The following is a 27267-nucleotide window of genomic DNA, read 5'->3' on the forward strand; positions in this document are numbered from 1 at the left end:
AGCGAGTATACTCATTGCTCGGGTTTTCTCGGTGTCCTCCGAGTATTTTGGGCGTGTTCGGATATTTAGTTTTTGTTGACGCATCTGCATGATTTGCGGCTGCTAGACAGCTTGAATACATGTGGGGATTCTCTAACAAACAAGCAATCACCACATGTCTTCAAGCTGTTTACCAGCCACAAATCATGCAGCTGCGTCGACATAAACTAAATCTCTGAGCTCGCCGAAATACTCGGAGACCACCCGAGCAACGAGTATACTCGCTCATCACTAGCTATATGTAAAAGCTCATGTCAAAAGCACATTTAAATCGGATAGCAATTGCACTGCATTCAGATGTAAATAGGATGCTAGGTGTGAAAATCATCTTGTACTCGCATGACACTCACATTACACTCCTGCGACTCTCGGCAGGGAGACTCGGATCGATTTTTCATACGTTTAATGTGACTCCGGTCTAAGTGTCTAAATTTGGCTCACACCCCATTGAATAACTTGACTACATTTACATACAAGAAAGAGTGGCCATATCTCAGGAATGAAGAGGAGCTGGAACAAGAAACAACAGTGCAAGATTCCGCAGAACAGGGGCAATTCTTTATTAATGACAAGTGACAGGTCCTAACAACCATTAGTAATACTTCTCTTATATCACAAATTCATGTTTTAGCATGGTACCTCAAAACTGGCTCATTTGTGAAAAGTTATAGACAATAAAAAGAGGTAAAATTAGGTATTTTCTATAAAATCATGGAAAGAAATTTGTAAGGCTACATTCACACTATCAGTATTTGGTCAGTATTTGACCTCAGTATGTGTAAGCCAAAACCAGGAATGGAACAATTAGAGGAAAAAGTATAATAAAAACACGTCACCACTTCTGTATTATCACCCACTCCTGGTTTTGGCTTACACATCCTGAGGTAAAATACTGACCAAATACTGAATGTGTGAACATGGCATAACACCGATGTATTACACTGTGGCAGATTTTTTCTCCAGAAATTTCTGTTCCATTTACCTAAATGGGTTGTTTCAGTGAAATTATATAAATGTGTCAGTCACAGAAATCTATGCAACAAATCTGTTGTGTGTGAATATACCTATATGCGTCCAGTTTGGCAGATCTCAATGCTATAGAGTAGGATTGTAATTTTTCCCCTGAAACTCCTTTGCAATTCCACAGTATCCAATACCAGATGAATGCGAACGTAGCATTCCTGGACTTTTACGTTCCTTTAGATTTGATTTCTGTTGAGTACCCTTAGAACAACTACATTATCAATATATAATGGAGTGCACTTTACCTGCCTAGCAATAGCGTACAATAGTCATTTAGCCCTAGTGTATATTTTGGCCCTTACTGCGGTGAGTAGCCTCCCGGCAGTAGCTACACCAGGAGCCTTGACATTATAACTGGCCATACAGTCTCTTCCAAGTGGTTAGGTGAGATTTTGTTAATCACCTTAACAATAATTCATGGAATATGCAATGTATAACTAAATATGGAGAAACTCAAATTTACTTTTTGGTTGATGCGATTTTAGCTAAGGAAGGAATACTTTAGTATAAGCGAACGAGCTCAGAAAACGTCTTGGCCGAGCATGCTTGGGTGTTATCCAAGTATCTGGGCGTGCTCATTTATTATGTTCGAGTCCCTGCGGCTGCATGATTTTTGGGTGTTAGACAGCCTGATCATTAATGTTTGATGACCCTCATTTAAAAGATATAGCCTCTATCCCTCCTATGGTATTTTAGTAGGTGCCGTAATTTCAAGGAGATGCTAGTGCAAGGATGTTTTTTGAAGGAGAAAAAAGATAATGGTGATTGGCTGTAAAATGGAAATTATAAATGTGGCCACTGTTCAATTTGTTCCCAATTCGCTCCTAAAAAACCTTAATGCAGGTGGAGGTGGAGAGGAGTTTTTCGTAAGAGATTATATTACCTGTGAAACCCGTTTTGTTGTGTATGTGATTTTTTGACCATGCTCTCAACTTTATATCAGAAAAACAATTACATTCTTACACGTCTGTTTTAGGGAACATGTTCGTTCTGTTTTCACTAAGGATGTGCTAGATTAATTAACCATGTTTGTCAAGGATCTGATAGTAAAATCTTATCTTTTGCTGGGTTGAGGAAGGTGGATCACTTAGCTGATGGCTCACAGAGACATTATAAATTGCTGCAGATGGAGAATAGAACTATTGATAGATGTAATTCACTTGACCTTTGGGTTTAAATGAAACAAAAAAAACGATTTTGCAGTATTTCTAAAAATAGGGTTTATAATTATAGGTATATTTTGTATAGTACTATTTTTGGTACATACTTTCTTGTATTTTTATGCATTTGATTGTTCCTAGATGATTTTGTGATGTTAATGTTTTTGGGTGATTTTTATAATTGAAAAACTTGTTACTCTCATGGGGCCTTGACGAAGCATGTGTTCACGCGAAACAGAATTGGCCGATGGGGGTGTCAACTGCCCGCCAAAATGTATTCTTGTTTCAAATAAATAAGCCCATTATCTAAGTGCCGCTAAGGCATTGGATGCCTTATTTAGGAGGATTTCATGGAGGCTGTTTCTATAGTTGTCCTGTGTATTTGCCTGCACATAAACTATACCGTACCGGTGAGAATAAAATTCTCTAGCTGGTAATAAATTAGAAGGAACATATTTGGAATAATAACTTACTCACCTTAATGTGCCACAATATGCACAAGCCACAAAAAGTCCAGGCACTCCGGGATAGTCTCGAAGAATGTCAAGCACTAAATATGGCATAAGCTGCAAGAACAAAATTGATAGAGTGATGGTATAACGGTATACTAAAAACATGACAAGAACTTCACACCATTTTCTTAATATTTTCTTATCATGAAATAAACCAAAAGATTTCCTATGGGAAATAGCAAATTGTTAAAATTAACAATATGAGTCACACAAGTGTTCTACCTTAACCAGACCATAAAATATCTTTTGCAATGCTGTACCGGTGCCAAGATAAGCCTGAAGCTGAGTGTTGAGTAATCCCTTCAGTCATATATTAAAAGGTGATTGAAATGAATAAATGTCACTATAATCTTTGTATTTAGGCTCTTCCTGAGTTAGGACGGACATACTGGCTATATTTTCAGAGTTCATATTAGGCTATGATCACTCAAAGTTTTTGGACAAAATGATGAGTTTTTCATGTTTCAAGAAACTTTTTATGGGGGAGGTTTTTGGAGATGTTTTTCTTTCCCTAAAATGTTTGCTGAAGCAGTATTGAATTTGGAATGCATAATAAACTGGTGGGAAAAAAAGGCAGCACTGATCAAATCATTGAAGGAAAAGTCCTTTAATCCAAACTTTAGGACATTCACAGGGGCATGCAGGTGAGCGAGGAAGGTGTGTGGGGGAAAGGTGAAACCGTTTTTCACCCTTGCCCAGCACACCTCGCTGGCTCAACTGCAAGAAAGTCCTAAAGTTTGGATTAAAGGACTTTTACTTCAAGGATTTGGTAATTACTGCCTTTTGTTCTTAACCACCAGTTTATTATGCATTCAAGTCTTGGCACATGCACCACCACAATAAATCCTGCAAAAGTTGTTTTATACAGTTCTAAGAGATACAAATTGAAAATTGAAGCGTGAAAAGACTGATGCCTGTATACTTCTAGCTTCTAATTCCTTCAGTGAATTTGGAATAGTTTTGTTCCATGAACTATTTTTATTTTTACAGCCTTTGGATTTGACAGTGCCTTTTTGGATCAGGATCTTCTTCAAAGGAGTTACATGCACTTTTTATTTTTCAACCAAACTTTTTTCAAAACATGTTCAGGAAAGAAAAATCGGTCAAAAATCTTCTCATATGAACATCAAATTGGATTTCCTATAGAAATGAATAGAAAGAGTTTTCCAAGCATTTTAAAGCACTTTTTGAGGGGAATTTTGGAACAGATACAATAAAAAATTACTAAAAAAGTCTGAGTTGGAATGTAACCTAAAAAATGTAATCTCTGGTATACCAGTATTTGTATGTGACTCTGTGACTCACAGGAGAAGCCTGTGAACATCTGGGCTGGTATGCCAAGAAAATAATTTTATATTAAAGGGAATCTATCACCTGCCAAAATGCGATTTACCTGTGGATAAAGTGGCAATCTGCAGGTAAATAGCATTTAAATCATGTTTGGCAGGCTTACTGAAAATTCGGCTTCAGAGAGAAAATGAAGTTATATTCTCCCTGCATCAGGGTCATGCAGCAGGCTGTTACAGTCACATACAGTGAATGTCCTGTTATCCCCCTACCTGTTCCCTGACAGTCCACCAACTTTACAGTGTGTGTGAGATGAATATGTGTTCAGAGCAGGCTGTCAGTCAAGATGCAGGTGGAGTGATAACAGCACGTTCACTGTGTAATGAGTGGTGACTAATGCCCCAATGACTGGAAACAAGCGGCTGAAGGGAGAATATTTCTTCATTTTTCTACCTGTTCTCTTCTTTTTATATTTTCCAATAAACCAGCTGGTGTGATTAAAATGATATTTACAGTACCTGCAGATTACTAATATATCTGCATGTAAATAGCATTAAATATAAACTGCAGTGTGACATACTACAAACATATTGGAGGATTTGATAAGTGCATATATGTAATCCCATATGTCACCAATTCATGGAAATTAATGAAAGCTAAACACCCAGATAAACACTAGTTCCTATGTAAAAAGAAAAAAGTAAACAGATAGCCATAGAAAGAAATAAAAGCATCAATCTTTATTAAATGAGAGCATTACATGTAGCCATGGTGGAAAAAAATAAAACGTGAGTCACTGAAATGGAATTGGGACACGAATACCCAATGAGGTTAAGTAGTTAATAATATAACGTATTAATGGTCAAATAATAGGTTCTCAAAAAATATATATAGCCCAGAAGTGCTAATGAATGTATCAAAGGAATAAACAGTATATGTAAAAGGAGCAGTGAAAGCTGTGTGCATCTATAGAAAGAGATACCCGTCACTGGGATGATGATAAAAGTATAGAACCTATAGAGAGTCCTCCTATGGGTGTGGCGCCCACCCCGACGCCCGTTTCACACTTGCCTTCTCTATAGGAACCATACTTTTATTATCATCCTAGTGATGAATATCTCTTTCTATAGATGCACACAGCCTTTACTTCTCTTTTTACCTATACTGTTTATTCCATTGATACATTTATTAGCACTTTTGGGCTATATATATTTTTTTAGAACAAGCCTATTATGTGACCATTAATACGTTATATTCTTAACTACTTAACCTCCAGTGGTATGCGTGTCCCCATTCCATTTTACTGACTTACTTTTCATTTTTTTCTACTATGGCTACATGTAATGCTCTTATTTAAAACACCACTCCAGTGGATTTTTTTATTTCACCATTGGAGTGGTACCACTAATGTAAGTTCCCTGTCCCTAAGATTATACTCACCAGCTGTTATCTTCAGCTGTTCCAGCTCATGCTCTGGTCCCGATCCACCATCTTGTGACCACAGCTTCTGAATGACCAGAAGACAGAGGTAACGGTCACAATATCTCAGTATAAGTCTATGAGAGCCTTATTCTGGCCTAATTCAGGACCTCATAAACTTACATTGAGTAGTGACTTCCGGCTTACGCAACAAACACTGCTATTATCCCGCAGGTCACAACCAACAGAACACCGAACAGAACAGCACCAATATGTCATGGTTTGGACAGGGTTATTGCCTGGCACTCTCAGGGTTAATTGTTGTGGCCTCCTCTTGAATCTGGGAGGGATATTTATACCCACACTGGACTAGGATTCTCTTTCTTTTTGTCTGTGTGCCTTACCCCCTGTTGCATACTGTGTTGTTTGTTTGCTCTCCGTGCTTGATCTGGTCTGTTTTATCCACTCGGCTTTCTGACCTCCGGCTTCCACCTGACTATCCTTCTGTCTCACCCTCAAGTACCTCGCTTGTCCCCTGGTTATTTACCTTGGCACGTTTTACTACTCTCCGGCGTCGTTCGCCTCCTTTGCACTCTGGTGCCTGGCTCCGCCCCTGGCCACTGCCCCTATGTCACATGGTTCAGGTCCTGCTTGCTACCCCATGAGTTCTCCGCCGTTCTGCTCTGGGCTCCCTTACTGCGGTGAGTAGCCTCCCGGCAGTAGCTACACCCAGGAGCCTTGACATTATAACTGGCCATACAGTCTCTTCCAGGTGGTTAGGTGAGAGTTTATTATGAATCCGGTATGGGCTCTCACAGGGCAGGTTAATGAGCTCTCCCAACTTATACAGAAGCTGTCCACGGAGCAGCCCTGCTTCACTCGCACCAACAGGTGCAGAGAGATGTGGTGGGCGCTCTACAAGGTCCTGTTCCATTGGGGACTCGGGATGGGGGCCCCACTGATGTATCCCTAGTGGACCCCGAACCACCGGTAAAGTTACCTGACAATTTTTCCGGGTATAAATAGTTGTTTAGGGTTTTTAAAGAGGGATGCAAGTTGTTTTTTGAGTTACGTCCCCGAGCTTCTGGTAATGAAAGGCAGAGGGTGGGGATTGTTATGTCCTTGTTAAGGGGGGCCCCACAGACATTGGCTTTCTCTCTCCTTCCCTCTGCTTCTGAACGTAAGTCGGTGAACCTGTTCTTTGAGGCTTTGGGGCACATTTATGACAAGCCTGATAGAGTGCATCTGGCAGAGGATAAGATGATGAGTGTGACACAGGGGAGGCAATCAGCCGAATGGTTCTGCTCAGAGTTTAGATGCTGGGCCGCTGAAGTATCCTGGAATGATGCTGCCCTGAGGGGGTTGTTCCACAAGGGCCTGTCCGACCATTTACAGGACGCTCTGGCATTACACTCTCCCCCCGATACCCTAGAGGATGCCATGATGCAGGCAGTCCGTATGGACCGGAGGCTCTGTTCTAGAGGAGTGATGATAGTACAAGAGATGTGGTGCACTCCGCATGGAAAAAAAAGGTGCAGGCTGAACACAAAGTCACAATGTCTATAGAAAAAACAGCCGCACACTCAAGACTTGCAGGTTTTTACGTGAAAGTTGTATTTAATACAACTTTCACGTAAAAACCTGCAAGTCTTGAGTGTGCGGCTGTTTTTTCTATAAACTAGAGGAGTGATGCAGCAGGAGACCTCATTATACTCCAACCTGTGTGACACTGAATCCGTCCCTGAGCCCATGGAGGTTGGGCCATCTCGATGATGGAAAGAGAGAGAGAAGACACTGCAGAGACAACCAACCATGCTATTACTGTGGAGCCTCTGGACATTGGAAAAGGGACTGTGCCTCTCGTCCTTCTTCTGCTAAAGCCATCAGGAAATGCCTAAGTCTGGGTAATGATTGAGGAAGTTGCCCAGACTACCAGGTACATTTTTCCTCACTGGCTAAAATTTTGCTTCAGGTGGAATTGGAACTTGCTGGCAGTCCTGTCATGACTACCGCCTTTGCTGACTGCGGTTCTACTATTGACCTTATCGATGCCCAGGTGGTGACTCTTAATAGGATAGGGACAGTCAGGCTTAAGGATCCTGTTAAAATTGTGACTATTGACTCGTATCCTCTCACCCGGGATGGAATTTGTTTCGTGTCTGAAGTTTTTTCTCTGAAAGTGGGTTCTACTCATGTGGAAAAATTAAGTTGTTTTGTTCTGCATAATTTGCCTGCTGGACTGGTACTGGGAGTACCTTGGCTTCAATGCCATAATCCTATCATTGATTGGGTGACGGGGAGTTCACTCAGTGGGGTAGGGTTGAGCGAAACGGGTCGGCAATTTTCAGAAGTCGCCGACTTTTGGCAAAGTCGGGTTTCATGAAACCCGACCCGACCCCTGTGTGGGGTTGGCCATGAAGTCGGCGATCTTCTGAATCTGGAATCGGAATTCCGATACCGATTCCCGATATGTTTAAGATATCGGGAATTGGTATCGGAATTCAGATTTAAGTGTAAAATAAAGAATTAAAATAAAAAATATTGCTATACTTACCATCTGACGGGCCCTGGTACTAACCGGGAACCTTCCTTCCTTAGAATCAGCCTTCCAGGACCTCGCGGTGACGTCACGGTGACGTCGCGGCTTGTGATTGGTCGCTCGGCCGCCCATGTGACCGCTGCGCGACCAATCATAAGCCGCGACGTCACCGTGACGTCACCGAAGGTCCTGGAAGGGCTGATTCTTAGGAAGGAAGGCTGCCGGAACGAAGCAGGGCGTGTCCGAGGGTGAGTATATACCTAATAGGAATATACTCACCCTCGGCTTCGTTCCGGCAGCCTTCCTTCCTAAGAATCAGCCCTTCCAGGACCTTCGGTGACGTCACGGTGACGTCGCGGCTTCTGATTGGTCGCGCAGCAGTAACATGGGCGGCCGCACGACCAATCACAAGCCGCGACGTCACCGTGATGTCACCGCGAGGTCCTGGAAGGCTGATTCTAAGGAAGGAAGGTTCCCGGTTAGTACCAGGGCCCGTCAGAGGGTAAGTATAGCGATATTTTTTATTTTCATTCTTTATTTTACACTTAAATATGGATCCCAGGGCCTGAAGGAGAGTTTCCGCTCCTTCAGACCCTGGGAACCATTGGAAACCCAATGCACTGCATTGGGTTTCGAGTTTCGGCCGACCCCGACCCCGACTTTTTTATAGGATCGGCCGATTTCACTCGACCCGACTTTTGAAAAAGTCGGGTTTCGTGAAACCCGACCCGATCCTATAAAAGTAAAGGTCGCTCAACCCTACAGTGGGGATGTAAGGATAACAGTATATGTTGTAAGCTGGTACCTCTTGTCACCCCTGTAAAGTCTTTGTCTGTGTCATCTGTCGGTCTGGAGGATATTCCGGAGTGCCTGAAGAACTTTGAAGACTTGTTTTCCGAAAGCGAGGCTGAGGCGCTTTCACCACATAGACCTTTCGATTGTGCCATTGATTTAGTCCCGGAGCCAAGTTACCCAAGGCTCGCCTGTTTAATTTGTCCGGGCCTAAGCATCAAGCCATGAAGGAATACATAGAAGAGAGTCTCCGCAAGGTGCATATTCAGCCTTCTGTTTCACTCATGGCATCCGGGTTCTTTTTCATAAAAAAGAAAGATGGTGGCTTGCGGCCGTGCCTCGACTTTCGGGAACTGAACAAGATTACAGTAAAAAGCACGTACCCTCTTCCCCTAATCCCCGATTTATGTAACCAACTCATGGGGGCCAAATGTTTCTCTAAGCTCAATTTACGAGGGGCTTATAACCTTATAAGGGTCCGGGAAGGGGATGATTGGAAAACTGCTTTCCTGATGACTGACGTGCTGTTTGAAAACTTAGTTATGCCCGTTGGTCTCACTAACGCTCCAGCGTTAATGTTATTTTCTCTGACCTAATTGGGCGTTATGTGATCATCTACCTGAATGACATTTTAGTTTACTCAGTGGACAGTCAAATGTACTTGCACCATCTGCGAATGGTTCTTAGGAGACTAAGGGAGAATCATTTATATATTAAACTGGAAAAATGTTCATTTTTTGTGCAAGAACTGTCTTTTCTGGGTTTAATTGTGTCTGGGGAGGGATTCTGCGTGGATCCTAAAAATGTCCAGGCCATTACGGATTGGGTGCAGCCTCACGATTTGAAGGGGTTGCAGTGATTTTTGGGCTTTGCTAACTTCTATAGGAGGTTCATTAAGGGTTTTTCACAGGTGGTAAAGCCTTTGATGGACCTCACCCTTAAGGGGGCTGATGTGAAAAATTGGTCCGTGGCTGCAAAAAATTCTTTCATGACACTAAAAAAATGTTTTACTTCAGCTCCCATGTTGGTACAACCCAATCCGTCAAAACCCTTTATTGTGGAGGTTGACACTTCTGAGGTGGGGCAGTTTTGTCTCAGGGTCCTTCCACACTCATTAATCTGAAGCCGTGCGCCTTCTTTTCTAAAAAATTATCTCCTGCCAAGAGAAATTATGATGTACATGTAACTTTTTTTGTGCCAAAACACGATGCAACCGTCGCACGATGGTTGCGACGTGTGGCACTCCGTCGCAATGCGTCGCTAATGAAAGTCTATGGAGAAAAAACGCATCCTGCGGGCAACTTTGCAGGATGCGTTTTTTCTACATAACGACGCATTGCGACGTGCGTCGAACGACGCTAATGTGAAAGTAGCCTAAGTTGGCTTTTGAAGAGTGAAGGCATTTCCTGGAGGCGGCCGTCCACCCCATTACAGTTATCACTGATCATAAAAATATGGCCTATATCAACTCTGCCAAGAGATTGACCTCCAGACAGGCTCAGTGGGCACTTTTTTCTCGATTTCAATTTACCATCACATTCCACCCGGGATCTAAAAATATTAAGGCTGATGCTTTATCCCGAAGCTTTGATTCTGTGTCCCCTCCAGAGCTTCCCTCCTCCATTCTTCAGCCAGAAGTAGTGGTGGCTGAAATCTCATCCGATTTGCAGAGAGAGATTTTGGAGGCCCAAACCCAGGCTCCTGGTAGTAAACCTCCAGGTAAATTGTTTGTAGCAGAAAGGTTCCGTCTCAGAGTCCTGCAAGAGTTTCACGATTATGTGTTAAGTGCCCATCCTGGGATTGCAGCTACACGGGGGGCTGTTGCTAGAGGTTTCTGGTGGCCCTCTATGGTATCAGATGTTAAAAGTTTGTGACTGCATGTGGAATGTGCGCCCGTTCCAAGAGTTCTCATACCCGGCCGGCAGGAGAATTGGTGCCTTTGCCAATTTTGGATAGTCCATAGACACATTTGTCCATGGACTTTGTCACAAATCTCCCTTCATCCAGGGGCAACTCACTGGTATGAGTGGTGGTGGATAGGTTCTCCAAACAAGCCTTCTTTGTACCTCTAACCACATTACCATCTGATGAAACCTTGGCCCGCTTATTTATACAGCATGTTGTTCGGTTGCATGGAGTGCCTGTGAATGTGATGTCGGACTGAGGTGTGCAGTTTGTTGCCAGGTATTGGAGGGCTTTTTGTAAGAAGCTGGGGATTACGCTGTCTTTCTCCTCTGCCTATCACCCGGAGTCTAATGGACAGACTGAACGCACAAACAAATCCTTGGAGCACAATTTTGAGATGCCTGGCCTCTTCCAGACAGGAGGACTGGTGTGAGGTATTGCCCATGGCATAATTTGTGTTCAATTCTCATGTGAGTCAGTCCACTGGAAAGTCTCCCTTTCAGGTCAACTATGGGTTTGACCCACATTTTGGGGAATTTTCCCGCTTGGATTCAGGTTGTCCTTGAGCCGAATGCATGGTACAGCGTTTGAGACCTCTTTGGAGGGAGGTTCAGGCTAACATCTCTAAAGCTCAGATAAGATACAAACGATTTGCAGACAAGAGGAGGGGGTCAGGTCCAGCATTTGTAGTAGGAGAGAAGGTGTGGTTATCCACCCGTAATATCAAGCTTAAGATACCCTCTATGAAGCTGGGCCCCAAGTTTATTGGTCCATACAAAATTGTGGAGGTAGTCAATCCGGTGGCCTACAGACTATAGTTGCCCACCTCCTTCAAAATATCTGATGTCTTCCACAGGTCCCTGTTAAAACCAGTGGGGACAGTTAGGGAAGATTCCTCACCCGATACTCCGGCAGTATTGGTAGAGGGACAGCTGGAGTACGAGGTAGGGCACATCATTGACTCCCGGTGGGTGCGCCGGAAGCTCCAGTATCAGATACATTGGAAAGGGTATTCTCTTGACGATCGGTCATGGGTACCGGCCAGTTGGTGCACAATAATCGTCTGGTGTGGTCCTTCCATGCCAGATATCCAGAGAAGTCAGTGGACCCCCGTTAAGGGGGGGGGGTACTGTCATGGTTTGGACAGGGTTAATGCCCTGCCCTCTCAGGGTTAATTGTTGTGGCCTCCTTTTGGATCTGGGAGGGATATTTATACCCACGCTGGACTAGGATTCTCTGTCAGTTATATTTTTGTTTTGTCTGTGTGCCTGACCCCCTGGTGTGTGTGTGCATACTGTGTTGTTTGTTTGCTCTCTGTGTTTGATCTGGTCTGTTTTATCCACTCGGGTTTCTGACCTTCGGCTTCTACCTGACTATCCTTCTGTCTCACCCTCCAGTACCTCGCTTGTCCCCTGGTTATTTACCTCGGCACGTTTTACTACTCTCCGGCGCAGGTTGCCTCCTTTGCACCCCGGCGCCTGGCTCCGTCCCTGGCCACTCCCCCTCTGTCACATGGTTCAGATCCTGCTTGCTACCCGGTGAGTTCTCCTCCTTTCTGCTCTGGGCTCCCTTACTGCGGCGAGTAGCCTCCCTGCGGTAGTAACACCCAGGAGCCTTGACACAATAAAGCAGAAGATAGCAGCTGGTAAGTATAATACTAGGGACAGAGACCCTAGATTTGTGACACCACTACAGTGGTACAATTTCAAAAAAATTGTTGGAGTAGTGCTTTAATAAAGATTGATGTTTTTACTTCTCTCTATGGTTAGTTGTGCACTCTTTCTACATATTAGCTAGGTAAATAGCATTCTTGGGCAGGAAACACGTTCCTTTTAAATATCGTTATTCAATTATTATCAAGTCATTTCACTTCAAACTTTTGCTAGATTGTTAAATTTATGAGATTTATATATTTCCAATAGGATTAATTTGCTTTAAGTAACCCCGAGCCATATGCCATATATACAATTCAGGACTGACCAACTGACCAACTCCATGTGTATGAGATCCCACCAACTCTAACCTTTACAGATGATGTTTAGGGAAAGAATGATTGTGAACTTTGAATTTCCACAACAAATTATTTCATATTTACCACTTATGTCTGGTATTTTCCTACTACCTTTGATCAAAGAAATTGTATGCGTGTGTGGGGGGGTAGAAGGGGATAAGAATTCCTCCATTAGCCAATAAAGGGTTTACGTCCACTGCAGAGCAATGTGCACAAGCCACTATGACAGCACACAGTGGCTCCTTAGTATGGACCAGCACCACCTGTGCATGCTATGGTGCCACCCTACGGGTGTTCTGTGACTTAATGAACCCTAAGGGGACACATCAAGTCTTATATATCTGATGAAACATCCATGCAAAATATAGTATAAAATTTTGTCTTTAATTTGAGACATACGACACAGTGGAAGCCCCAGGCACTCTCTATGGGAGTCCTATTACAGCTGTGAACAAGATCATGAAACCTTAGAGACCCCCATTTTGAATTTGATCAAAACGCATAATATGTTAGCTATATTTTTTGTATTAATGGTGTATAAGACATATGTCTGAAAACAATTTGCTTCATAATTTGTGTACTTAGCCCTAATACATATGCCCTAGAATCTACGGATATCATTTTACATTTAGATATTGTTCTGTACTCCTATCTGATCCTAAATAATTGGAATATAGCCTACAAGTTAATGGACTATTCAAGTGCTGGAGCCATTACTCATGCCTTTGTTCTTTGTGTCTTGCATTTTCTCACATCTCTTGACATGGAAGATGAGATGATTATTGTCTGTGAAGAAGCCAGTTGAAAAAACTATGGCAGAAGTAATAAATTATACCTGGTCAGGTGCTGAGATACGGTTTGCGCTCCATGGGTCACAATCTCTGTATACTGAAAAGAGAATGAGGCCTGAAAGCACAGCACAGGCAAGAATGGCCCATAATCCTACCAGGTTAAGGTATAGGGACCTAGAAGAACCAAATTAGAAAGTTTTAGTTTTAAGACAACTGTTACAATGGAGATAAGAGAGGGGGTTAATAATTATGTGAAGACCTTGAATTTCTACATGAAAAACATGAATAATGTGAGGGACTTCAAAAATGATCTTGAATGTCTGGAAAAAAAGTCTCATATTATCTTGACATAAAATCTCTCCACCTTATTAAGTACCGTAAGTAATCCTTTAACATAACAAAGATGACTTGGCAGAGACAAACAACTTGTTCTTGTTCTGATGAGAAATGAATTAAACGGTTGCACACTGTGAATCATTGTCAGTTCAATTTGCACAATCTGGGAATTAAGACCACAAAATAACTTACAGTTTTGCATGAAATCTGCTCTTGCAAGCAATGTATCTTTGGACTTGAGACTGATTAACCCCGTAGATTCCAGTCCACAAAAATGTTCCACCAATTATTATTGTCCAAAATGTGTGCCTCCGAAGTGGGTGTGGATCAAAGCTGTAGAAACAAAAGAACATGAATGTGAACCCTTTATTGGCTGACGGATGAAAGCGCATACAGGTATTCGCAATAAATAACATAGGCATGAAATTGTTTCCCTTCTCTTTTTCAGTAGCTAGAGAAGGAAGTTGTTCCAAAGCATTTTATCATGGTTACTTTAGGTTCTGGAAATGCTGGAAATTAATAATGATAGTATTGCCATAAGAGCTAGGGGGAAGATTAATGTGTTTCGTGGTTCTTAATGTGTGACCTTCTGTCTGACAAACAAAGCTAGACATTACTATTGTGCGACACTATGGCCCCAATTCATCAAAATGGGGGAGGAAGAATGAGCAGTATGGAAGGGAACAAACAGAAAAACATTGTGCAGAGCTCTGTAACAGATCAACACAGCTCAGCTCTGCTATGTAATGTTCACCATGTTGATGCAGCTTGTGTCTGTGAGCTTAAAAGTGAATTAAGAGCAGACATTCCCCTCTTTGTGCTGTGCTGCCTAAGGGAGAAATAAATTCAGTTCATCTCCCCTCAGCAGACAATGAATTGCAAGTTACAAATAGAGAATTGTAGTGCAGCGGTGTCCACGCTGTGCAGCGAGGAGGCAGTGACCCAAGCAAGTTCAAAACAAAACGTGTTTAATGTCCAAAAACCTCACACAGTGCACAGAACGCTGTATCTTCCGGATTGCAGCCGGGTGATCAAAGGACAGTCTGGGATCAGTTGCTGTGAGCGTTGACACTGCCGTGTACGCAGGGGTGCGAGAGACCCTTTGGCCCCTCTTCACTCTGTGTTGCCTCACACAGGGAGTGCTCTGCACACCAACTGCTCTGTGTCTGCTTGCAAGACCAAAATTGACACACCCCAAACTCTCCCTGCAGGGTTTATTTTTCCTTCTGCCAGACTCTGTGGCCATAGGCCACTTGTAAGATCCGGGCAGGAAGATAAGGACTGATCCCACTACCTTCCTGCAGTCCGTTTCAAAAATAAAAGCCCAAGCCAGTTTTCTTGAACAATTCCTTGGTCAAATAGCTTGACCAGGTTCAAACTTAAGGTACCTTCACACGAAACGACATCACTAGCGATCCGTGACGTTGCAGCGTCCTCGCTAGCGATATCGTTTCGTTTGACACGCAGCAGCGATCAGGATCCTGCTGTGATGTCGCTGGTCGCTGAATAAAGTCCAGAACTTTATTTGGTCGTCCGATCGCTGTGTATCGTTGTGTTTGAAAGCAAAAGCAACGATACCAGCGATGTTTTACACTGGTAACCAGGGTAAACATCGGGTTACCAAGCGCAGGGCCGCGCTTAGTAACCCGATGTTTACCCTGGTTACCAGCGTAAAAGTAAAAAAAACAAACAGTACATGCTCACCTGCGCGTCCCCCAGCCTCTGCTTCCTGACACTGACTGAGCGCCGGCCCTAAAGTGAAAGTGAAAGCACAGCGGTGACGTCACCGCTGTGCTGTTAGGGCCGGAGCTCAGTCAGTGTCAGGAAGCAGAGGCTGGGGGACGCGCAGGTGAGCATGTACTGTTTGTTTTTTTTACTTTTACGCTGGTAACCAGGGTAAACATCGGGTTACTAAGCACGGCCCTGCGCTTAGCAACCCGATGTTTACCCTGGTTACCCGGGGGCCTCGGCATCGTTGGTCGCTGGAGAGCGGTCTGTGTGACAGCTCTCCAGCGATCAAACAGCGACGCTGCAGCGATCGGCATCGTTGTCGCTATCGCTGCAGCGTCGCTTCGTGTGAAGGTACCTTTACTTTTATTCTGCCTTGTGACTCACAGGCAACCTGCTGTGAACAAAAGGTACTCCAGCGGATTTAATACACTTCTGAGCGCATCCTGGGGGGCACATAGCGACCCTCACATATGACACTGGTCCCTGCCTCACATAACCCCCCTCTATTCAAACTTGTGGGGTTGAACATTTGTCACCATATAGGGGGCCCGTGACAGGGCATCCGCATTTCCCTGAGATTTCCCCGCCTGATGTTCCACTGAAAAACTAAAGTTTTATAGGGACAGGAACCATCTAGTGACTATGGCATTCCTCTCTTTTGTGTTTCTCATCCATACGAGAGATGAATGGTCCACTACCAAACGAAACTGACGTCCGAGCAAATAGTAGCGCAGGGACTCCAGGGCCCATTTAATCACCAAGCACTCCTTATCCACTATGCTATAATTTTTCTCTGCCGGGGTCAGTTTCCTGCTTCAAGTAGGTGACTGGATGCTCATCTCCGTTCACCTCTTGCGACAGCACCACTCCTAGGCCGACCTCCGAGGCATCAGTTTATACAATAAAGATCTTCTTGAAGTCGGGGCTGATGAGGACAGGCTGTCCACACAATGCCGACTTCAGGGACTGGAATGCTTCCTCCACTTGAGGATTCTATCGGACCATCACCGTCTTTTTACCTTAGAACAGGTCTGTTAGGTATGCTCATTTTCCCGCAAAATTGGGTATAAACCGACGGTAGTACCCAATGATGCCAAGGAATGCCCTCACCTGTTTGGTACTTAAGAGCTTGGGCCTGGTTTGGATGGCTTCGATCTTGTTTATTTGGGGTTTGATCACCCCGCGGCCAATCACGTAACCTAAGTACTGAGCTTCCGTGAGCCCTATCACACATTTCTTTGGGTTTGCTGTTAACCCCGCGACTCAGTCCTACTACCTGATCCAGAGTGCCTGGGTCCCCTTACCCCACCCAATGCTGTATGGCTGCTGGCAGAGCCCTCACCAGCTGGTTGACCACCACCCGCTCTACCATATGGAATGGGGTTAATGACTCAGGCTGAAGCCATTTTTTAACCAGTTGCAGCAAGTCATAGGCCTGATATCGGGCAGGGCGAGTCTTGGAAAAGGAAAACTGAAACACCCGTTGGGCCTGCACATATGTATTAACACCCAGTCTGGCAAGGATCTCACCTTTCAGCTTCCCATAGTCCAGGGCATCATCCCGACTGAGGTCCAGGTAGGCATTCTGTGCCTCTCCTGTCAAAAAGTTGGACACCACTTCAGCCCACTTAGTCTCCGGCAGGCTCTCTCACTCTGCAGTGCGTTCAAAGATGGTGAGGAAGGCCTCCATGTCGTCTTCAGGCGTCATCTTGGTGCTCTGCAGACCAACTGCTCTGTCTGCTTGCAAGACCAAAATGGACACACCCCAAACTCTCCCTGCAGGGTTTTTTTCCTTCAGCCAAACTCTGTGGCCATGGGCCACTTGTAAGATCCAGGCTGGAAGAAACGGATTGGCCCCACTACCTTCCTGCAGTCCGTTCCAAAAATAAAAGCCCAAAACAGTTTTCTTGAACAATTCCTTGGTCAAATAGCTTGACCAGGTTCAAATGTACTTTTATTCTGCCTTGTGACTTATAGGCAACCTGCTGTGAACACAAGGCACTCCAGCGGATCTAATACGCTTCTGAGCGCATCCTGGGGGACACATAGCGACAGTCACATATGACACCGTTCACTCCTGCGTGTTTTCCTGAGATCCTTGGAACAATGCGATGTGATAGCGTTTTTCCAAGCGTCTCCTCAATCCTTCTCCCTGCAGACCCTGGATCCATGATGGCCGCGGGGAGCCTTCCAGGTCCTGCAGGGAGGTGGCTTGCAAGAACCTGCTGAGAGCAGGCGCCGGCAAGCCTTCAGCACTGCCTGTGAGATAGCTGACCTGACACAGTGCTTTGCAAAGTGTCAGATCAGCGATCTGACACTATACAATGATGTCCCACCCTGGGACAAAATAAAAAAGTAAAAAAATATATATATTAACATGTGTAAAAAAAAAATAAAAATCATAGATAAACAAAAAAAATATTGTTCCAATAGATACATTTCTTTATGTAAATAAAAAATAAAAGTACACATATTTAGTATGGCCGCATCCGTAATGACCCGACCTATTAAACTGTCCCACTAGTTAACCCCTTCAGTGAACACCATAAAAAAAAACTGAGGCAAAAAGCAATGCTTTATCATCATACCGCAGAACAAAAAGTGGAATTTCACGCATTCAAAAAGACGGATATAAATAAACATGGTACCGCTGAAAACGTCATCTTGTCCCGCAAAAAAAGAGCCACAAAACAGCATTATCAGCAAAAAAATAAAAAGTTATTGCCCTCAGAATAAAGCAATGCAAAAATAATTATTTTTTCTATAAAATAGTTTTTATTACATAAAAGCGCCAAAACATAAAAAATGATATAAATGAGGTATCGTTGTAATCGTACTGACCCAAAGAATAAAACTGCTTTATCAATTTTACCAAACACAGAACGGTATAAACGCGGCCCCCCAAAAGAAATTCATGAATTGCTGGTTTTTGTTCATTCTGCCTAACAAAAATCGGAATAAAAAGCGATCAAAAAAAGTCATGTGCCCGAAAATGATACCAATAAAAATGTCAACTCTTCCCGCAAAAAACAAGACCTCACATGACTGTGTGGGCCAAAATATGGAAAAATTATAGCTCTCAACTTGTGGTGATGGAAAAAATATTTTTTGCAATAAAAAGCGTCTTTTAGTGTGTGACAGCTGCCAAACATATAAACCCGCTAAAATAGTAAATCAAACCCCCCTTTATCACCACCTTAGTTAGGGAAAAATAATAAAATAAAAAAGTATTTATTTCCATTTTCCCATTAGGGTTAGAGTTAGGGTTGGGGCGAAAGTTAGCGTTAGGGTTGGGGCGAAAGTTAGGGTTGGGGCTAAAGTTAGGTTGGGGGCTAAAGTTAGGGTTAGGGTTGGGGCTAAAGTTAGGGTTGGGGCTAGATTAGTGTTAGGGTTTGGATTACGTTTACGGTTGGGTTAGGGGTGTGTCAGGGTTAGGGGTGTGCTTAGGGTTATGTGTTATGGTTCTCAATGGCAAGAGAACATAGCCCAGCAAACATACGAACTAGCTCTTGGAAGGATGGAAACTAAACTGACCATGAACTAAACCTGCCGCACAACTAACAGTAGCCGGGTAGCGTAGCCTGCGTTTTATCCCTAGACGCCCAGCGCCGGCCGGAGGACTAACTAATCCTGGCAGAGGAAAATATAGTCCTGGCTCACCTCTAGAGAAATTTCCCCGAAAGGCAGACAGAGGCCCCCACAAATATTGGCGGTGATTTTAGATGAAATGACAAACGTAGTATGAAAATAGGTTTAGCAAAATTGAGGTCCGCTTACTAGATAGCAGGAAGACAGAAAGGGCACTTTCATGGTCAGCTGAAAACCCTATCAAAATACCATCCTGAAATTACTTTAAGACTCTAGTATTAACTCATAACATCAGAGTGGCAATTTCAGATCACAAGAGCTTTCCAGACACAGAAACGAAACTACAGCTGTGAACTGGAACAAAATGCAAAAACAAACAAGGACTAAGTCCAACTTAGCTTGGAGTTGTCTAGCAGCAGGAACATGCACAGAAAGGCTTCTGATTACAATGTTGACCGGCATGGAAGTGACAGAGGAGCAAGGCTAAATAGCGACTCCCACATCCTGATGGAAACAGGTGAACAGAGAGGATGATGCACACCAGTTCAATTCCACCAGTGGCCACCGGGGGAGCCCAAAATCCAATTTCACAACAGTTATGGTTATGGTTGGGATTAGGGTTAGGGGTGTGTTGGGGTTAGGGGTGGGTTGGGATTAGGGTTAGGGGTGTGTTCAGGATAGGGTTGTGGTTAGGGTTGGAATTAGTTTTAGGGATGTGTTGGGGTTAGGGGTGTGGCTAAGGTTGGGATTAGGGTTAGGGGTGTGTTGGGGTTAGGGTTGGAGTTAGAATTGGGGGTTCCACTGTTTAGGCACATCAGGGGCTCTGAAAACACAACATGATGTCTGATCTCAATTCCATCCAATTCTGCGTTGAAAAAGTAAAACGGTGCTCCTTCCCTTCTGAGCTCTGCTGTGTGCCCAAACAGTGGTTTACCCCCACATATGGGGTGTCAGCGTACTCAGGACAAATTGGACAACAGCTTTTGAGGTCCAATTTCTCCTGTTACCATTGGTTGTCATGGTTCCCAATGGCAAGGGAACGTAAAAAACACATAAGTAATGAACGAGCTCTCGGGTGATGGAAACTCGAGTTGACCGTGAGCTAAATCTACCACACAACTAACAGTAGCCAGGGAGCATACCTACGGCTTCCTATATGCCACGCGCCAGCCGGAGGACTAACTACGCCTGGTAGAGGAAGAAACAGACCTGGCTTACCTCTAGGGAAATACCCCAAAAGATGATAGCAGCCCCCCACATGTAATAACGGTGAATTAAGAGGAAAAGACATACACAGTATGAAAGTAGATTTAGCAAAGAGAGGTCCACTTACTAGATAGCAGAAGGATACAAAAGAGGACTTCACGGTCAACTGAAAACCCTTTCAAAAACCATCCTGAAATTACTTTAAGACTCCTGTGTCAACTCATGACACAGGAGTGGCAATTTCAGCCCGCAAGAGCTTCCAGCTACAGAATATTACAAAAACTGCAAACTGGACAAAAGGTACAAAACAAAAGGACAAAGTCCACTTAGCTGATCAGCAGACTAGTAGCAGGAACATGCAACCGAAGGCTCTGGTTACAATGATGACCGGCAAGGAAATGACTGGAGAGCAAGGCTAAATAGGAAACTCCCAAACACTGATGGAAGCAGGTGAACAGAAGAAGCAAAGCGCAAACAAGTCACCAGTACCACCAGCAACCACCAGGGGAGCCCAAAAAGCGGATACACAACAGTACCCTCCCCTTAAGGAGGGGGCACCGAACCCTCACAAGAACCGCCAGGGCGATCTGGATGAGCCCTATGAAAGGCACGAACCAAATCCGAGGCATGAACATCAGAGGCAGTTACCCAAGAATTATCTTCCTGACCATAGCCTTTCCATTTAACCAGATATTGAAGTCTCCGTCTGGAAATACGGGAGTCCAAGATCTTCTCCACGACGTACTCCAATTCACCCTCCACCAGCACAGGAGCAGGAGGTTCAGTAGAAGGAACCACCGGTACCTCATATCTCCGCAACAACGACCGATGGAACACATTATGGATAGCAAAAGATGGCGGGAGGTCCAAACGAAAGGAAACAGGGTTAAGAATCTCCAAAATCCTATAAGGACCGATAAACCGAGGCTTAAATTTGGGAGAAGAAACTCTCATAGGGACAAAACGGGAAGACAACCACACCAAGTCCCCAACGCGAAGGTGGGGACCAACACGGCGACGACGGTTAGCAAACTGCTGAGTCCTCTCCTGGGACAATTCCAAATTATCCACCACTTGTCCCCAAATCCGATGCAACCGATCCACCACCGCATCCACTCCAGGACAATCCGAAGATTCAACCTGACCAGATGAAAAACGCGGATGAAACCCTGAATTGCAAAAGAAAGGAGAAACCCCTTTCAAAAACCATCCTGAAATTACTTTAAGACTCCTGTGTCAACTCATGACACAGGAGTGGCAATTTCAGCCCGCAAGAGCTTCCAGCTACAGAGAATTACAAAAACTGCAAACTGGACAAAAGATACAAAACAAAAGGACAAAGTCCACTTAGCTGATCAGCAGACTAGTAGCAGGAACATGCAACCGAAGGCTCTGGTTACAATGATGACCGGCAAGGAAATGACTGGAGAGCAAGGCTAAATAGGAAACTCCCAAACACTGATGGAAGCAGGTGAACAGAAGAAGCAAAGTGCAAACAAGTCACCAGTACCACCAGCAACCACCAGGGGAGCCCAAAAAGCGGATACACAACAATTGGTCAAATAAAAATTGTGGGGCTAAAAAATAATTTTTGTGGGAAGAAAATGATTTTTTATTTTCACGGCTCTGCATTATAAACTTTAGTGAAAGACTTGGGGGTTCAAAGTTCTCACAACACATCTAGATAAGTTCCTTAGGGGGTCTACTTTCCAAAATGGGGTCACTTGTGGGGGGTTTCCACTGTTTAGGCACATCAGGGGCTCTCCAAACGCGACATGGCGTCTGATTTCAATTTCAGCCAATTCTGCGTTGAAAAAGTCAAACGGTGCTCCTTCCCTTCCGAGCTCTGCCATGCACCCAAACAGTGGTTTACTCCCACATATGGGGTATTGGCATACTCAGGACAAATTGTACAACAACTTTTGGGGTCCAATTTCTCCTGTTACCCTTGGTAAAATAAAACAAATTGGACCTGAAGTAATTTTTTTGAGAAAAAAAGTTAAATATTCATTTTTTTAAACATTCCAAAAATTCCTGTGAAGCACCTGAAGGGTTAATAAACTTCTTAAATGTGGTTTTGAGCACCTTAAGGGGCACAGTTTTTAGAATGGTGTCACTTTTTGCTATTTTCTATCATATAGACCCCTCAAAGTGACTTCAAATGTGATGTGGTCCCTAAAAAAATGGTGTTGTAAAAATGAGAAATCGCTGGTCAACTTTTAACCTTTATAATCCCTAACAAAAAAAAAATTGGTTCCAAAATTCTGCTCATGTAAAGTAGACATGTGTGAAATGTTATTTAAGTATTTTGTGTAACATATCTCTGTGATTTAAGGGCATGAAAATTCAAAGTTGGAAAATTGCAAAATTTTTGCCAAATTTCTGCTTTTTTCACAAATGAACCCAAGTGATATCAAATAAATTTTACCACTATCATGAAGTACAATATCTCATGAGAAAACAATGTCAGAATCATCGGGATTCGTTGAAGCGTTCCAGAGTTATAACCTCCTAAAGGGACAATGGTCAGAATTGTAAAAATTGGCCCGGTCATTAACGTGCAAACCACCCTTGGGTGTAAAGGGGTTAAAACACCATGTGGGTTATTTTCTACAGTGCGAATGGGAGTTCACTTCAACTCCACTTCAATATAGTATTTTAAAGTGAACCTGTTACTATGAAAATGCAGGAAAATCTGCAGGTACCATGTTAGAGAGCAGGAGGAGCTGATCAGTTTGATTTATTTAATATTTGCTTTGTGAGAAAGATTCAGTGCATTCTGTGTTTTAGTCATTTAATCCTCTGCTCATTCTGGGATTTCCAGTTAAGTGGGTGGTCCTGTCAGTGACTGACAGCTTTCACTCTTTGTTTCATTGCAGCCATTTGGTAAATTCAAAAAAGTTAATTTTTTTCACATTACTGTACACTCTGCAATCTACATTTCTGTTTTTTTTCAGTCAAGAAGGGGTGCAGAGTGTACATTTGAAATGGAGGCTGGGGGTAGTCGTAGCTGAGGGTGGCAGTATTGGCACACCCTTGCCCTCCGTCACATTAACACATTACAGTCCACTCACTTATAAGTCAGGGTCCATTCCACACTGCTGGGGTTCCTTTTCTTTCAACACCACACAATGACAGTCAGAGTCTAGGGTCATCTTCAATATGACAATTTTACTCAGCTCGTCCAGTTTAGTCACCGAAACAGCACATGATTCTTCTCAGAATATCACCATTCCTTCCCTGTACTGTCACTCACTCCTCCAGGAATATCCACCGGATCGCCAACGCCGCAGCTTCCTGACTGGTCAGACTAACCCGTTTCAGGAGTTCCCCGCCCGCTTCCCTCTCCAAAGGAGAAGTCTAAGAATGGCTCTTCCATTCCTTACTAGGCCGTAGGCCTCGGACATTAAGAGTTGTTCCCACGAAGTTAGCTGCTACCATCTTTATGCTGCCCTGATATTCCTTCTCTTCTGCATGACTGTCCTGTCCCTGCTCCCGGCTCACACACTCTAACTAACTTCAGGAAGCTCCCCAACTACTCTTTTCCTAGCCCCTCTTAACCAGACAAAATCTTATTGGTCTAACTAATCCATATTCTATTCTACTGTGCTCCCCCTACTGGTCTAAGTCCTACACTATCCCTATATCTTTACAGCACATGAACATAAGTACAATGCCATACACAATATATAAACATTACATGACATATGAAATTTACCAGGAATGTATGCAAGGAGTGCAGGGCATTAAACTGGCCCCCCGCACCCCTTACACTCTTTCCTCCTAAAATATGGTCATCCCCGACCACACAGTGCTGGAACAACATAAAACACTTAAAAAAAAAAAACATATTTAACCATATTAAAAGTCTCTTTGCTCTACATGAGAGTCCATTTTTCCTTTAACATCCACCTCTGACCTTTTAGCCAGCAATATGCTTTGGGCAAGCGCTGGGTCACAGTACTCCATGACCCGAGCACGTACACAGTTCACATTAGGACTCACCACAGTCCTAGCAGATACAGTCCACATTATGTACAGTAGACCTGGCTCATTCATCAGGTCCTCCTGTTGGAGTTTCCACCCCCACCCTCCTTTGCACGGAGTATGGCTCTCTTATGCAAGTGTCCTGCTCTTTCCCTAGGCATAAAGTTCAGGTTACACAAAGCAAATTAAAACACAGTCTTTTGCAGCAGCCACGTATAGTCCGTTTTTAGTCCAAGGGCATGTAACCCCTCAGGGTCAGGATCCTGCAATCCAGCAGGGGAGGCGCAATGGGCATAATAGAACTTGGAGAGGGGGAAAAGAAAAACAATGTTCCTCAACTCTGCACCAGGCTCTGGTGATACAGGGCTCCTCTGCCCACAGGGAAGTGGAACAGTCTCATTCTCCATTTTTTCAGCAGGTGCAACAAGCACAACTTTTTTTTTCAAGTACTCCTCAGTCACTGTCTCGTCAGCACATGTCCCACATTGGGCTCCGTGCCTGTGCAACAACCAGGGAATGTGAGGATGACTGCACCTGTTCCTGGCACTCATGCCGTTTTGGTTCATCCTCCGGGTGTAACAGACTGACTGCCACGGCAAAATACCCCCGGGTACCATCCTCTTTGAAGAAGGTGACCCGATATCCTTCCTGGTATCAGTTTGATGGACCCAGGGACAGAATGTCTATGAAGATGAGCCTGTGCTCCAGGGTGTGAGACCGAGTTCTACTCACCGCCTACTTGTTGTCCCACTCCTGCTGTTCCGGCATCCCGGTCACGATTGCCCCGTGACTGTCAGACTCCACCGACACAGCTATCGCACACTCTGGCTCAGGCTCCCGCTCCTCCATTTCCGCCTCTTCCGGGTCAGCTTGTTCCGGATTGCTGACCTCCTCAGGTACGTGATGATGTCCCAGGTCCGGCAGCCGCCATTACTGCTCTCCAGCATATAATGGGAACCTGTTGAGCGATTCATCCCCAACATCCCACAGCCTTCCGGACCAGGTCCTTTCCTCCGCCTGCCGCCACTTCCACTCTATGTGGCCGACCCAGCCACAACAACGGGCACAAGAGTGGGCCATTAATGCCAGTGCTGTGCCTCACAATGGCACCGCACAGCTGCACACAAGGTTTTATTCTAGGCCTTACTGGAGCGCCCCCACACCGCCGCAGGGCCGAGGGGTACCCGGATCCGGGCCTCGGGGATCTCAGTCCTGGGGTTGTCACGGTGGCTAGACCCGGTCCATGTCTGTCAGTGGGGGACGTCCGTTGCAAATAGGTACTGTTAACGGTGGTATAGCGGTGCAGTTGTGGGGTGCAGGTCGCGGTAAATAACGAGGACACCAGGTTGCAGTCTCTTTACCTCTTTACTGGAGATCTCTCGGTCCTCAGTCCAGAATCTGGTCCACCAGGCTGCGCAAGTCCGGCCGGTCCAATGGCGCTTCCAGAGTTCTCCTCACAAGTGGAAATCAGTGCCTTCCTTCTTAGCGCTTTGTGTTGTAGTCCTTCCCTGCTGTGCTTACGGAAAGTACCCCACAACTGTTGTGTCTGTTTCTTAAGTTCCCTCACAACTCGATTAACTGATCTTCTGCTAATCTTCCGTCCCTTCCTGATGTTACAGTAAGAACGGCACCCGTTTGTCAGGTAGGCCTGGAGTTCTTCCGGGACCCTAGAGACGCCCCTCTCCCGCAATTGCCCCCCAAGACTTCATAGGTGATATGTGGTAGACAGCCCGCCTGAGACTGACTGTCCTGCCGCTGTTTGGAGTATGGCTTAAAGCTGTATCTTATTCCACTCCCTCGGCGTTCCGGCCACCGGTAATGCGCCTCAGCAAGGTGCTGCCTCTTTCAACAAAACCCCTGCTGGTGTTCTCCTTCTGCTTGATCTCGTTTCTCACTCAGCACAATCTATCTCGCTTCTAATCCTTTCTTAGGGCACCGCCGCTATTCTGAGCAGGCACGGTCCCGTTACGTTCTTTCAATGCCAAGCCTCTGCCAGGATCCCACCCCTGGCAGAGACCCTACTGTCTCTTCCTCCACAACACCCTCTCTCACTAGGTGTTGCTTCGTTTAATCCAGTCAGCTTTCTCTACTAACTTCCTGCCTGACCCCCAGTTTACCCACTATGGTGGGGAGTGGCCTAATGAATAGCACCCTTAGCTCCCCCCGGAGGCCCAGCTGTGAAACATATTGGTGTCTGTGATACCTGATTGGAGGAACTCCTTCAGTGCCATCGAACGCACCATGGCTCCCCTTAGTGGCGGAGCCACAGTACTGCAACGACCAGGACTCTGGGGCGCTGCACTCCCCCCTGGTTAAACACAGTACTCCGGGACTGGGAAGAAAACAACAATACAGGTTAGCAAAAAGACATACAAATTTGTTGAGTGCAAAACAATAAGCATACTTGAACAGGCTTCCCTTTATGGGAGGTGAGGACACTTTAACGTTACAAAACATAATCAAATATCATAGCAACAGGCTACAATTAACTCTCATTACCCAACCGGGTATTCTACTAAGTGCAAATGCTGGAACAATAAATTAACATTGCCTTTAAGAAACATACACTCTTAGTTTATCAAAGGCCTTCCTATAATCACATTACAGGGCAAGGTAACTTCACATTCTCCTACTTTGAACCTGCAGGACCGCCTGTCCCTATGGCACCAGACCTACTGCCTCTCCTTTCTTTTACAGGACCGCCCCGTTCAGCCAGGGCCTACTGCCTTTCTCTACTATACATAGTATAGACATAACATTCCTTTCAATTTGAGAGCATGGAGCACACTCTGCTTGGCTCCTATAAGGACTCACTCACTAACCCCTACGGGTCTACTTTCTGTCCTTAGTAACGAACTAACTTTCTATGGGGACGCAGGGTTTACCTTCTATCCTCACCTTCGTTATTACTTCTTTACTTTCAGTTAAACGGAACTCTACA

At 44.5% G+C, this 27267-nt stretch overlaps 1 protein-coding gene across 1 annotated transcript in view; it reads right to left on the minus strand.

Moving 5' to 3' along the window:
* Positions 1 to 27267, minus strand: part of LOC143776330 (sodium-coupled monocarboxylate transporter 1-like) — a 95435-nt gene that overhangs the window by 53373 nt on the left and 14795 nt on the right. The window contains exons 6-8 of the mRNA XM_077265597.1: positions 14007 to 14147; positions 13523 to 13652; positions 2700 to 2788 (exon numbers count right to left, since the gene is read on the minus strand). Coding sequence (XP_077121712.1) covers positions 2700 to 2788; positions 13523 to 13652; positions 14007 to 14147 — 360 coding nt within the window. The remainder of the gene's footprint in view (positions 1 to 2699; positions 2789 to 13522; positions 13653 to 14006; positions 14148 to 27267) is intronic.

This window comes from Ranitomeya variabilis, chromosome 5, assembly GCF_051348905.1.
Source record: "Ranitomeya variabilis isolate aRanVar5 chromosome 5, aRanVar5.hap1, whole genome shotgun sequence".
Taxonomy (NCBI): domain Eukaryota; kingdom Metazoa; phylum Chordata; class Amphibia; order Anura; family Dendrobatidae; genus Ranitomeya; species Ranitomeya variabilis.